We start from the raw sequence: 15,203 nt of genomic DNA, 5'->3' as shown, positions 1-15,203 counted from the left end.
CTGGTTCACCTCGTGAACCGGTTCTTCCTTCCGAAGAGAATTAAAACCGAACCGGATAGATCTTGTCCATCGGAGACGACTTAATCTCATCCAACGGTTCTAATCTATTCTCTTCAATTCTTCTTTATTTATTTCGATCCAATGGATGCAACTTGATCTAATCCCTTGGATACAAGTTGATCTCATCCATTAACTCATCCTACGGTCGAGAACCAATCTCATCCAACGGTCGAGATTAAATCTCATCCGACGGCTGAGAACTAATCTCATCCGTTTGATTGTATCCTTTTGAAGATGTCTTTAGGCTACAGTGGGGACCTCGAGGAGGTATTAGATCTGGCCTTCTGATGGGTTTCGGATCCCGTATTCCACCCAGAATACACACCTACATCCATCAATAACGATCCATTCCACTAGAGGATCATTATTGCACTACCAATCTAATCCCCAAATTACATTTTGGGTTCCTTCTTATTATATTATGCATTGCTCCCCGTGTTTAAGATATCGTATGTCCGTCAATTATCTGAGTTCACTGACAACTCAATAATCGACATCTACGACCTTGAATAGTACCACTCAACTTCATTGTCAGTCGGACCAAGTCCACTTGCAAGATTTTGACTTGACAATCCTTATGAGCTATCCAAGGGGACATCATCAACCCTTACTGGGACACGGATTCCTTTTGTAATTAATGGCACACCATATAGATAGCAACATCACCCAACTTACCGGGAATAATTGATCTGACGCAAAGATCTCACCCTTTGGTAAATCAAAGCAATAATTACTACCTATAGGTGCCCATTTATTACATCGGGATTAAGAGTGCATAATTCCTAATAACAGAGGTCTTGTTCAATTTGTGAGTCAGAGTAAATTGAACTACCTCAATGGTCCTACTCAATGCACACAAAGTGCACTAGTGTAATTCTACAGTCAAGACAGACAGTAACCGAATTACACTACAACCGTTCCCGATGGGTTGTCCAACACCATCTTGGTTGTGAGTCTTAGTTTATAATTCACAGGGGACTGATAATCATGGTCTTCTGTGTCTCACAGACACCAAGTTATCTACAGTGTGAACTAAGAGGACTTTATTGCAAATTTACCTATTGCAATCATTTGACCAAATCATGATTTCTTATTTCTTAAATGTTTACATATAAAAGACCTAGTCTTTTCAGTATACTTCCTAACAATCTCCCACTTATACTTAAAAGACTATGTTGTCTTTTTCTGTCATCTACTAAAGGGCCACGCTGTATCTTCTTCTGCCATACATCTGATTCCCATCCCCTCAACCTGCCGATCTCAAGTTTTCACCTGAAGGGCCTTGGTTAAGGGACCTACTAGGTAATCCACCGATGCAATCTTGGCGACAACGTTTTTACCTCTACCTTCTACAGGGTGGTACTTTCGCTCTATGTGTATACTTGCTTTATGGGCTTATGGTTCCTTCGAGTTTGCTACTGCACCTTTTATCACAATAAGTTGTGATAGCTTCGTGCAAACCAGGAATCATCTCTTGAGTCCATCCAGAAGTTTCTGGGTCATACAGCCTCTTCGGCTGCCTTAGAAGCTTTTCAGCTTCCTCACTTTGACCCAACTTCCCTAAAGTAATCACAAAAACCCTTAGGTAGATTTACTATAGTCCCTATCCAATTGGAAGTCTGAATCTATGTAACCCATAGAGACTAACTTGGCTAACTGGTAACTTAGCATATAATCCTTAGTCCTTCTCAGGTCCTACAAAATATGCTTTACCGCTGTCCAATGTCCCTGTCCTGGATTACTTTGATATCTGCTGACCATGCCTACAGCAAAACAGATATCTGGTCTCGTGCATGGCATACATGAGGCTTCCCATGGCAGATGCGTAGGGAACTGCCTTCATTCCATCTATCTTCTTTGATGTTTTAGAACACATCTCCTTAGATAGATAAATCCCTTTCTGAAGGTTAACAAACCTTTCTTAGAGTTTTGCATGCTGAACCGAGTGTCTATATATGTCTATATATGAAGCTTGGGATAAGCACAACATCCTTTTCTTGCGATCCCTTATAACTTTGATCCCAAGGATGTGACCTGCTTTTCCTAAGTCCTTCATATCAACTATACCCTTACGTCTGATAACACCTTTTCATTGTTGCCAATGAGCAGGATGTCATCTACGTATAGTACTAAGAATACCACTACGTTTCCGTCACATGTCTTGTATACGCTAGACTCGTCCGGACTTTGAATAAATCCATATGACTGGATTTCTTCATCAAACCGGATGTTCCAAGACCTTGAAGCTTGCTTCAGTCCATTAATGGACCATTTAAGCTTACACATTAGATGCTCTTTGCCTTTTTCAATGAAACCTTCTGGTTGCTTCATATGGATGTTTTCCTCAAGACTTCCATTAAGGAAATCTGTCTTGACATCCATTTGCCGTACCTCACAATCCATATGAGCGGCAATAGCTAAAGGAATCCGGATTAGACTTACTGCCCGGCTACCGGCGAAAAGGTTTCCTCAAAATTGATTACCCTTTCGCAACAAGCCTTGCTTTCTGTCTTATCCTCCTTTTCTTTTGTAGATCCACTTTTACCCGATGGCTTTTACACCATCTAGTGGTTCTACAAGTTCCCAGACTTGGTTAGAGTACATAGACTCTATTTCATTGCCCTATGCTAAGAGTCTGTATCTAAGTCTTGAAGTGCTTCGTCGTAGATCAAGGGATCGGGTTCATGTTCACCTGGGACCAAATCCAAAGATTTTCCCAAGAACATGTATTTGTCAGTTAGTCTGACAACCCTCCCACTGCGATGAGGCACCGTCTATAACTGCGTATCCCTTATGACACGCGGTGCAGTTACTTGTGGTATTTCCTCTTGTACTTTTGGTATTGACACTGGACTTTCTCCCCTAAGTTTTCTAGAACAATCTTGCTTATAGGCTGGTGGTTTAATATAATCCTTTTCCAAGAATCGGGCATTCGTTCTTTCTGATGACCTTCTGATCCTTAGGATTATAAAACTAACCACCCTTCGATCCTTATGTTGCATCGTGAGAAATACTAAGTTGAGAGTTTCAGATTACTTATCAATGTACCATTACAGATATTGACCTCATTCTTATTGAAAAATAACTTTATTTATCAAATAAGACTGAATATCTGACTTTACATAATTTTAGAAACTGAAATTGAAATTCTTTCTAAAATAAAGTACATAAAGACAATCTCTAAAACAAAGTTTTTATTACTCTCAACTCTTAAACTTCTCCCACTGCAACAGGCTGGTGATCTTTTCCTTAAGCATTTATCTGGTTACTTGGAACCTCTTGATTGTTCTTCTTTCTTCGGGGACAATCTGCCTTCCAGTGTCCTGACTGCTTGCAAGTAAAGCACTTGCCTTTTGGCTTCTTTACTCCTGTCTGTGGTCCATTCACCTTCTTCGCTGGTCCAGATGGTTTCTTTTTCTTCTTCCCGCCTTTCGGCTTAGAAGCAGAAACCTTCTCAGCAATGTGAACTTGAGGATTTTGTTGAAATAGACCTTCTGCCGATACTAGTTCTGTCAGAAGTCCCGCCAATGTCAAATTCAACTTATTCATGTTGTAATTCAGGCGAAACTGCTCAAAACTCTTCGGCAGTGACTGGAGGATGATATCGCACTGTGTGTCTGCGTCCATCTCTCCTCCAAGGATCTCTATTTCGTTCAGATGACCTATCATTTTGAGAACGTGATCCCTTACGGGCGTTCCTTCAGCCATGGTAGTCGTCATTAGCTTTTTCATTGCCACCTGCCTAGCAGCCCTATCCTGGTGTCCGAAGAGTTCCTTGAGATTTAACATCATGTCACTGGCAGTGACCATGGCCTGATGCTGATGTTGAAGTACACTTGACATTGAGGCCAAGATATAACACCTCGCCATCTCATCTGCCTTGATCCACTTCCTATAATCCTCTTCACTAGAAAGATCAGTAGGCATAGGTGGACATTCCTCTTGGAGTACAAACTTGTGCCCTTCTGCAGTCAACACTATGTCCAGATTTCTTTTCCAATCTACGTAGTTGGGACCAGTGAGTTTGTTTTCTTTTAGTATGACAGCTAGTGGGTTGAAGGCCATTTTCCTGAAAAATCATGAAAATAACCATTGGTCAAATATTCGAATTTAAAATTATATTGATTCCTCAAAACAATATAATTAAATTCACCAACACCTCAAGCACCGAAGAATTAGTATGCCACGTTAGTGTGGACGTATACTAACTCAAACATTCGCAAAAGGAGGTTTTACCCATTAATCTTATTATCTGGTCAACCTATCTTTATGACCAATAAGATTAATAGTTGGTCCTACTTTGGTCATGCACATTTAATAGCAAGCCACGTTAGTGTGGACGTTTACTATTAACTGCATTCTAAGTGTGCACCATTACTTGGTACTAAGTCCACTACTTAGGGTTACGTATGCCACGTTAGTGTGGACGTATACGCGAGCTAAGTAGCTTCCTATAACCATCCCTAAGGAAGTTTGTCTGGTGATCCGCATACAGACCCATCCGTTGGGGAGGAAGGTCTAAGCCAGCACGCAAGTCTGTATGCATCACCTACAAACCAGTAATGGAGACCGCGGGATTCGAAGAATCCCTCTCCCACTTAGTTTTTACTTTGAGGATTTTGAATTATGATCACATTAATAATTAATTCAATAAATTGATTTCCAGGCGAACCTTAGACAAAATCAATTATTGAATTCCTTATTTATGCTTTCATAATTAATTCTAATTTTCTATCTAATCATGCTTGTATAAAAAACTAATTCCTAATTGATCTCCAGGTTATGGCGAGGCAAAGGCCTTCTTGGATATGGGAGCAACCACCCCTTCCTAGACAAGATCAATTTCGGAGTTCGTTTAATATACGCGCATCATTTTTCCTTAATTGTCCTTAAGGGATAGAAAATTAACCTATGTGTATTTTATGTTTAAACAAATTAAACACAACCATGCACATATATATTTGCAGCAAAAATTAAAATCAGCAATAAATATGGAAATAAAAAAAAATTAAAATTATTTCCAACTATTATGGCCATTTAATTTTTTTTTCGCTGCAACTCGGCTTTTGACCGTCTCGCTTCCTCTTCCGCTGCGCCTTTGTGGCCTCAAAGATCCGCGCCTTGCTAGGAACCCGGTCGATGCATGTAAATAAAATTTTACAAAATTTTCCTATACTCCTTTGAAGGAGTTTACATAAGATCTAATTTTGCAAAAAATTAAACTAATACGGTCAACCCCCGTATTTTTATTCCTATACATGCACACACACACATACATACAATCACATAATTTTGGCCACAATAGTTGGAAAATTTACCCTGCAACACCGAGTTAATCTATTGCAATTTTCTAACTATTAATTATATGAAATAAGCCATGCAAAACTAAACCGAAATAATTATTTCTGGAATCGGAGAACCTCGCTCTGATACCATTGTTGGCGATCTGGATCTCCGTTCTGCGATGATCCGGATCTATCCGCTCCGAAGAGCATAGAACCCCACAGAACAAAAATTTATCCCGCCTTTGGATCAATTGACAAAGTCTATAAAGAAGACAAGATCAATTGATCCTTCAGGATCGCCGATTCCTAATTATTTCTACGGTTTCTAAATATAGTTCTAGTAAATTAAAAAAACTGCGGAAAATAAAATCATACCAGAACCTTTTTGTCGACCTCGCTGCCTTCCGCTGTATTCCTGTCTTCTTCCTGGACGTTGGGTGGACAACGAACCTCCAGGAACAAGGAACTGCAAATTCTCCGGATGAAGAACCTTGGATCGCTTTGCTTCTTCTTCGCAGCAACTTCGCTTCGTCTTGTCTCCTTTCTTGGATCCGGCCACCACTTGGAGAAAGAAGTTCGGCCACCTCTAAAGATAGGAAGGGGGCGGTGGAAGAAGAAGAAGAAAAAAGAGGAAGAAGAAGAAGAAGATGGGGGCGGCGGCGGCGGCAAGAGAAGAGGAGAGGAGTTTCTTTCCGAAAACTTTTCTCTCTTGCCTTGTTCTCTCTCTCTTGCCGCCCCCTCTTCTCATCCTTTTATAGTCTTAAACCAAAGACCAAGCCCAAATCTTTCTAAACCCTTTTTCCTTTTTATAGCCTTAGATGCCCAAGACCAAGCACCCCTTTCTTAGCCATTAAGAAATTTTTTAAATTAGAATTAATTCCATGAATTATTTCCAATTATAAAAACTTTTAAATTAAATCTAGGCCTCTAGATTAGATTGCTTGGTTTCTAGCCGTTAGATCTTTTATGGAAATAAAAAAAATAATTATTTCCAACTTTCTAATTATGGCCGGCCATATAAAATAAAAAAATAATTTAAATTTGGAATAATTTTTATAATTTAATTCCAAATTCCAAAATTATTTCAAATCTCAGCCAATTAAATAAATTGCAACCGTCGGATCTTTAATTTGGTTTTTCCTTTTAAAATAAAAAACCAAACCAAACTTAATTTCTATCTTAAGTGGCCGGCCCACTTATAGAAATATTGGTTTAATCCGCGAACCAATTTTATATTAAAATAGAAAATAAAACCGAACCGAAGAGATCTCATCCGTCGGATGCAACTTAATCTCATCTAACGGTTCTAATATAATCTTCTTTAATATAACTTAATTGATTCGATCCAACGGACCTGATTTGATTCCTTTGGGCGTGTGGTTCATTGAACCAACTCTGGTTCACCTCGTGAACCGGTTCTTCCTTCCAAAGAGAATTAAAACCGAACCGGATAGATCTCGTCCATCGGAGACGACTTAATCTCATCCAACGGTTCTAATCTATTCTCTTCAATTCTTCTTTATTTATTTCGATCCAATGGATGCAACTTGATCTAATCCCTTGGATACAAGTTGATCTCATCCATTAACTCATCCTACGGTTGAGAACCAATCTCATCCAACGGTCGAGATTCAATCTCATCCGACGGCTGAGAACTAATCTCATCCGATTGATTGCATCCTTTTGAAGATGTCTTTAGGCTACAGCGGGGACCTCGAGGAGGTATTAGATCTGGCCTTCTGATGGGTTTCGGATCCCGTATTCACCCCGAATACACACCTACATCCATCAATAACGATCCATTCCACTAGAGGATCATTATTGCACTACCAATCTAATCCCCAAATTACATTTTGGGTTCCTTCTTATTATATTATGCATTGCTCCCCGTGTTTAAGATATCGTATGTCCGTCAATTATCTGAGTTCACTGACAACTCAATAATCGACATCTAGGACCTTGAATAGTACCACTCAACTTCATTGTCAGTCGGACCAAGTCCACTTGCAAGATTTTGACTTGACAATCCTTATGAGCTATCCAAGGGGACATCATCACCCCTACTGGGACACGGATTCCTTCTGTAATTAATGGCACACCGTATAGATAGCAACATCACCCAACTTACCGGGAATAATTGATCTGACGCAAAGATCTCACCCTTTGGTAAATCAAAGCAATAATTACTACCTATAGGTGCCCATTTATTACATCGGGATTAAGAGTGCATAATTCCTAATAACAGAGGTCTTGTTCAATTTGTGAGTCAGAGTAAATTGAACAACCTCAATGGTCCTACTCAATGCACACAAAGTGCACTAGTGTAATTCTACAGTCAAGACAGACAGTAACCGAATTACACTACAACCGTTCCCGATGGGTTGTCCAACACCATCTTGGTTGTGAGCCTTAGTTTATAATTCACAGGGGACTGATAATCATGGTCTTCTGTGTCTCACAGACACCAAGTTATCTACAGTGTGAACTAAGAGGACTTTATTGCAAATTTACCTATTGCAATCATTTGACCAAATCATGATTTCTTATTTCTTAAATGTTTACATATAAAAGACCAGTCTTTTCAAGTTTTAAATCATCTAAACAATAGAAAGAAAACTAAGCATTAAGAACAATTGCATTAACAAAGTAGAAAAGTGCGTCAAGTAAATAAGTGCATCAACAAAGTAAACAAGTGAAAGCTAAGGACAAATAATATACAAAACTATAAGAGGAATTTAAACGAACACTTGATATGCCAAAAATCTAATCTATGCTCAGAAATGATAAATAAAGTAAATCTAATGACTCTCCCTATGTCTTTGGCCGGAGGTGGATGTGAAGCGATAAAAACTCTATGGAAGGTGCGGAAGGAAGGAATCCCCAACTTCGATACAATCTCAGTGGTTGATGCGGATGGATGAAATGATGTGATGGAGAAGGGAATCTCCTTAACTCCTCGATGGATGGAGAATGGCCGAATTGAAGAGGGAATCCCCTTTCCTTCCTTCCAGTGGTGGCGATGGATGGAGATGATGGTGATGAAGATGGGTGGTGGTGAAGAAGAAGTGGGTGACGGCTCCTCCTCCTAGGTCAAGTCCAAAGGTAAGAATGAATCATCCAAGCCATCTTGCCAAGCTCTATTCTCCCCCAACTTAGTCCAAGATGCCCACATGACCCTCTTGAACTTAGCCCAATTTCATGGCTCCTTTTGTATCCTACAAAATCACAGAAAATGTTAGATTCAACCCACAATTTATAGGAATAATCAATATAGTCCAAAATAAGTTCCTACTCTTAAAATATGTTAATACTCAATAGTTACACAATGAGAGGATCAAAACATTAAATATTAGGGCCAAAATAAACTATAAAAATGAGTGTTGTCAAACATCACTATATACCTTGTGAGGATTACATCAAGTTTAGGTTAATCATGTACTTGAAATCATCATGCTTGTTGACTTGTGTATGAATTGGATTTCTTTATGCCTTGATCTATGAAAACTTGATAATCCTAAGTAACTACCTTTTACTTCCTTTGAAGCATTGATATGAGTTTACTTGGGAGATGTTTATTTTTTATTTTCCTTTGCTTGCCCAAGACATGCAAAAATAAGTATGGGAGAATTGATAACATTCATTTTTATAGTTTATTTTGGCTCTAATACTTGATATTTTTATCCTCTCGTTGTTTTACTATTGAGTATTGATATATTTTTTGAGTCGGAACTCATTTTGGACTTTATTGTTTATTCCTACAAATTTAGGGATTTAATTTTTTTAATATATTTTTGTAGGATATTTAAAGGGTCATAAAGTTGGATCAAGTTCAATTGAAGTAAAGAGAGCCCAACTCAATTTCGGGTTCATCTCCTCTCACATCCAATTTCGGATCCGTATGTGGGCTCACAAAAGATCCACTTTAACCACAACTCGAAAAGGAAGCTAGAGAAAGTAGCAAGTTCGATTCGGTGAAGAGACTTCTTCCTCTCGATCTGACGTAGGCCGCCACCACCATCATCCACCTCCGTTCCCACCATTTTCAATCACCCTAGTTGGAGAGATTTTCTTCCTTCGACAATTGGAGTTTTACTTGGAGGAGAAGAGGGATTTCCTTCTCCACATACATCATCTATGAGGGATTGCATCGAAGCTGGAGTTTCCTTCCTTCGACACATTCCTTGTTTCGCTTCGCTTCACTTCACATCCACCTACCGGCCAGAGACAGAGGGAGACTTTCCTCCATTTTTCATTTTTTGAATATAGTTTTGATATTATCTATTAACTGTACTTTGTTTAATTTCCTCATACAAATTATAGTTCGTATAGTATTTTGCAATGTCGATTATCATTAGCTTTTTCTTTATTAGTTGTTGATGCAATCGATTGGTTATTTTATTGATGCAATTAATTTTTATTTACAGCACAATATTTATTGTTCTTTTCGTTGTCAGTTTTGAATTCAACGCAACCCCCCATTGTCCAATCAAAAATCTAAATCTCTAATTGTCTTAATAATCTCTAGGATTATCTTACACTGACTACAATCATTGAAAAATAACTCGAATTACTCTATACTATTATAATTGAGAGGATTCAGTATTAAACTAAATTGACATGTTTATTTTACGATAAAAATAGATCACATCAAACAGTCATGTTTTCAAACGCACTAAATGAATTAAAAATAGTTATGTACAGTTGTCATTTTAAGTATAATTTTAAATTTAAATAGATAAATACACTTTAGAAGGCTATTGGAATTCACCCATGCTTTCATAATGACCAAAGGATTTAAAAATGAACGTATAATCTTTTTTATTTCTAAAAAATACATATGGTTTAAAGCATGCATGAACCCTCTAGAAAATTGCATGTGCGGACCTATGGAAAAAACATTGGAAGACTATATGAAAGCATAGGCGGGCATTAATTATATAGAATCTCTAGAGTGGCACATGCTTTCAATATAGATTCACAAATGGCTTGTAATAAATATATACAAATGACTCGTGTGGCACATGCTTTATGTGCAATCCGCGCTGCATGACCCCGTGATGGCACAGTCGACCCTTGTCGCTGTTCGTCGCCATCATCGTACCGTCCGACCACCACCAATTGCCGACTCGAGCACGATTGACGTGCCACTCGTCGACGTATCGATCGGCATCAGATTTCGATCGAATTGTGATCGGAATCCGATACAATTTGATCAGAATGTGATCGATAGTGGCACGCACAACCCCTTGAATGCGGAGGAAGACATTGGGTTGCCGATGGTCAACAGGCCGATCACACTATCTACGATGACACTTTCATCGAGCAAGTCATTGCACAGTTAAACCCAGTCTCCAAATCTAAAATTCTAGATCTACCCTTACACCTCCGCCTCTAGTTCGACTTCCCTGTAGATGGAACACCACTGTGAAAGGCTTGGCTCCATTGCATTGCCACCGCTGCCAAGAGTTGCCTTCAATGCAGCCATTGCCGCCTTCCTATGTGACTAGATCATGATCATCGCTGCCCAACTGATACGGCAGGTCTTTAGAGGCCTAATGTGGCAAAATGAGAGTCAATAATCAGTCTAGCCTGACAGGTCAATGGGTCAACAGTCAAATCCCATATGACTGATTCAATTGTGATTTCATTCGACCACTCGGCACTCGGCTGTCTCGGCCACTTAGCTACCCAGTACTCGGTTGTCTCGTCCACCCAGCCACTCGGCACTCGACTGTCTCGGCCACCTAGCCATCCGGAACTCGACTGTCTCGACCACCCAGCCACTCGGCATCCGGCTGTCTCGGCCACCCAACCACTCAACTACCCGACTATGAACCCGACTATCTCGACCGCTCGAATATAGATCGGGTAACTTTACTCACTCATTCATACGCTCAGTCTCGACCTCGGCCGGCTGCCATTGCTCTCGGCTCAGCTGCTCAATCTCTTTCCCAGTCTCGATCGATTCTGCCTCGACAAACCTGATCACTCTATGCCACTCCGACGCCGTCCTTCCCTGGTACCTCCCTATCTAAAGGCAGCATAGCGACACCTAGCAGCAAGACACTCAAGCATGCGGGCTCTACCACAAGAGAGGGACGGTTACTAGGTTGCCAGACTTCTACCCTCTTAGGTTTCCATTCTCAACTAAAAGACAAGAATGATTTGTATGTCTGAGTCATAGGACGGTTATTAGGTCCGCAGACTTTATCCCCTAGATGCTATCCTGTCTACTCACTTGTCATAGATGTACAGAATTTGTTCCCGTAACCACCTTGCGCCTCCGCACAAATATCTCCTTCAGTGAGTATACAAACTTCAGTGCAGGTATGAAAAAGCTCTCGGGAATTCTAAATTCTTGAAGCACTAGTTCTCCTTCTTTCTTCTCTGGATTGACTTGAGTATCGGAATAACTCTGTCGGAAATCCCCGACGCCTTACTAATTCGTTCATTCAATTCTCTTCTTCCTCATGTTCTTCTCATCGGCAGGACCACCAACAGTTGAGGTGACATATTCTTGACTGATGACTTAACCATCTGCGGCATCCAGCCGGAACACCAACGATTATGGTCGCTTTGTTGGAGAAGAAGGAAGACAGGAACGGTCGGTAATAGTTAGATATTAATTAGGTAAATTAAAAGTTGATTAAATAATGATTAATTATGGATTAATTGAGTAACTAAGTGATTAACTAATAAATATTGAGAGTTAATAATTAACGAATAGATTAATTAGTTTCATATTATTTTAATTGGATTATTTGTTTAATTAAACAGATGATTAATCTGATAAAATATTAATTAAAAGATTAATTTATGAGGAATTAATTTAGGTATTTTCTTGTCGGTCCCACTTGATATCGAACAGCTTTGGTATTTTCTTACCGCTATGTCTTTGATTTATTTTTCTTGGTTGCCTTTCTTTTCCATACCGAACCTTTGAAATTTATACCAATTAGTAATAATGTTTATTTCATTTACTTTTGGCTATATGAACATGCATACGTACATCATTACATGCATATAGTAATTTAATAATATTTTTACATATTCCATTGGTACTTGATTGAGTGAGTGGAGTTCTGTTGCTAGTCTTTCTCACATTGTCATTAGGGAGGATCATGCCATCTAGCGGATAAGTATACCTTTGGGACTTAATATAATTAGTATAAACAGTCTCTAAAAGATTATTAGAGTCCACATATGCTTTCAAATAGATCCACACATGCTTCCCAAAGAAGACATAATAAATAGCCTCTTTAGAAAACTTTTGCGAGATCATTTTTAGTCAAATTTAGAATTTGAATAGATATATTAACTTTGAGAGTCCACCTATATTTTTAAATTAACCAAACGACTTCAAAATTATTTCATAGTAATTTTAGTCAAAACTTCTATATATTATTTTTGAGTTAAATTATAAATTTGAATAGATAGGTGCTCTGTGAGGCAATTGAAGTCTTGTCCATGTTGTATCCTAAACTCTTATGAAGTCTGATACATGAATTTGTTTAAAGATATTTGATTAGGGATTCTTCATTGTTATATTCTTTCAATTAGTGCTTATTTTCATTTTATGTCACTCTTTCTATTTCATCTCTTATCACTTGCATCATTCGCTATTTTTTCACCCTTTTGATTTTTTTTTTTCTTTTCTTTTCATTTCCTGAGAAGACACTATTATCCATGTGACAATTTTGACTAAAACTATTACATGCTTATTTTTGGGTTGAATTTTTAATCTTAATAGATACACTATATGAAGTCGTCATTGGAGTTAATTACTCATACTCCCAAAGTAACCAAACAATTCAAAAATAACTATATGACATATTTGGTCAAACTTGCTATATAACATTTCTTAAATTTTAAATTTGAATAAATAGATGCACTTTAGGGAGCTTATTCAGTTCATCAATTTTTTTTTTTTTTGTGTTCAATCATTTTCTTATCAGATTTTGAATCTTAACACATAGATGCCTTTAGAGCCTGTCGAACTCCATCCATTCTTTCATAGTGACCAAATACTAAAAAAATGACCATATTAAAACTATTACGAGACCATTTCTTTTCAAATTTTGAATTTGAATAACTTTAGGAATCCATTGGAGTCACCCATTCCTTTAATGAGAGGTAATCCTTGTCACAACATATTTCCGTCACAAATTTATGACGGAAATCTGGACCGTTCGATTTTAAAATAGAAAATTAAATCCAGGTCATCGCAATTACCCATTCAATTTACGACCTAAATTTAATCTTAACTTTAAAATCGAACGGTCTAAACAAATTTGTGACGGAAATTTATTGTGACAAGTAGCTTTATTATTCCTTTAATGACCAAAAGACTCAAAAATTATAATAGTTTTGGCTACGGATTTAATCAAAATGGCTACTTAATCATTTTTTATGAAATTCCCCAAACTTACAAGAATCTGTGTTACTTTGATCTCTTTCTAATTTACATTGCATTTTGTGATTTAAAAAAAAATCTATAACTTTTAAAAATACAATATTATATATATATATATATACTTTTAAATTTATAACTTATGTAACAATTTTTAAAATTTTATAGAAGAATTTATATCATTTGCTATTTTTAATTTTTTTTTTTACATTTTTGTGATACATTTAAAATTTATAAATTTTTAAAACATATCATACTTTAAAATTTTTTAAAAAAATTATAATTGATGTAGCAACTTTTAAAAATTTATGACAATATGTATATTACTTTCCTCTCTATTATTTTTTTATTTTTTATAATATTATCTATATTTTTTATATATGTATTTTTAAATTTGTAACTCAACAATTTTCTTTAAATTTGCTATATGATTGTAATTAGGTACGTATTCTACATGTTCAACAATTGATCGAATTTTTCACTTTGGTGGGTGAGCGTTGGCAGGCAAGTGATAAATTTTAATCTGTTTGAGGGCATTTATAACATAACACACTTGGATAGGATCATAGTTTGAAATCTTTTATAGTGTCCAGTAAAATGATCAAAGCATATTATTCTCGTAAATCACCGAAATATGATACTATTCGATACTAAAATTCAAAATCTTGAATTATATCGCAGTTTTGATCCTTAATTGGAAAGATATCGTTTTAGTTTTATGCCCATGTTCTGATGCATGATGCTCTTGATAGATTGGAGATTGAAGGAGAAAATAGATGAAACAAGAAAAGAGACTATTTTATTAATCTTCTATCATTCCGAACTAAATAGTTAGAACATATCATTTTGGTTAACCATTTTATTAATAATATTTATGTTGAATTTTTTATAATTTATGGATATCATATATTGAAACATCAGCACGATACCAAAATAGTATTATTCCAATTAAAAAATTAAAATTTTAATACGATTCGAGATTTTAAATAAATCTAAGGTAGGATGCCTTTTTATCCTTTGAAAAAAAGGACATCCCCTCTCTTGATGATTCATAAAAAAGAGAGATGATCCTTTGATTTTTGCCTCCGTTCTAAGTAGAAAACATATGCTTAATTTCATGAACTTGCTTTTTATGAGAATGATTCATTTGCACATATAGGATATTTGGCAACTGGCCCGTGGCAATGCTCACCGAAAGCAAAAGTAAGACTGTTCTAGAAGGACCAATATGCAGTGGACGTCGAGTGGTAGGATGGCACAAAAATGAGAAAAACAACCGTTTTCGAAGGTTTACAGTTGATTTGTCAGGTTTTGCATTCAACAGCAGCATACTTCGGCATCTAAAGGATATTAGTAGGCTTCTTCATACTGTGACAGATGATTTTGAAGTATGTATTCATCTTTATTCGTAGCATTTGGCTGCTAAGAAGAACTTTCACTGCATCTTT

The 15,203-nt window shown here is 37.2% G+C and overlaps 1 protein-coding gene across 1 annotated transcript; it reads right to left on the bottom strand.

Moving 5' to 3' along the window:
* Positions 1-1,447: 1,447 nt before the first annotated feature.
* On the bottom strand, positions 1,448-3,987 carry LOC141846458 (uncharacterized). Its single transcript, XM_074734507.1, has 2 exons — positions 3,552-3,987; positions 1,448-1,620 (listed from the first exon to the last, which is right to left on the bottom strand). Exons 1-2 carry the CDS (start codon positions 3,985-3,987, stop codon positions 1,448-1,450), a joined length of 609 nt encoding a protein of 202 aa, XP_074590608.1.
* Positions 3,988-15,203: the final 11,216 nt, after the last annotated feature.

The sequence above is a fragment of the Curcuma longa genome, chromosome 15 (assembly GCF_044706935.1).
Source record: "Curcuma longa cultivar G26 ecotype Majalengka, Jawa Barat chromosome 15, ITB_CL_G26_1.1, whole genome shotgun sequence".
NCBI lineage: Eukaryota > Viridiplantae > Streptophyta > Magnoliopsida > Zingiberales > Zingiberaceae > Curcuma > Curcuma longa.
The sequence above is the reverse complement of the archived record's forward strand: the minus strand, read 5'-3'. Positions and strand labels throughout refer to the sequence as shown.

What these genes read in the sequence shown, in the direction of transcription:
- LOC141846458 (XM_074734507.1), bottom strand. Translation starts at nt 3,987, where the DNA reads ATGCCTACTGATCTTTCTAGTGAAGAGGATTATAGGAAGTGGATCAAG. An exon ending in AGAACTAGTATCGGCAGAAG is followed by an intron (nt 1,621 to 3,551) that starts GTCTATTTCAAC and finishes TGATTACTTTAG; the next exon opens with GGAAGTTGGGTCAAAGTGAG.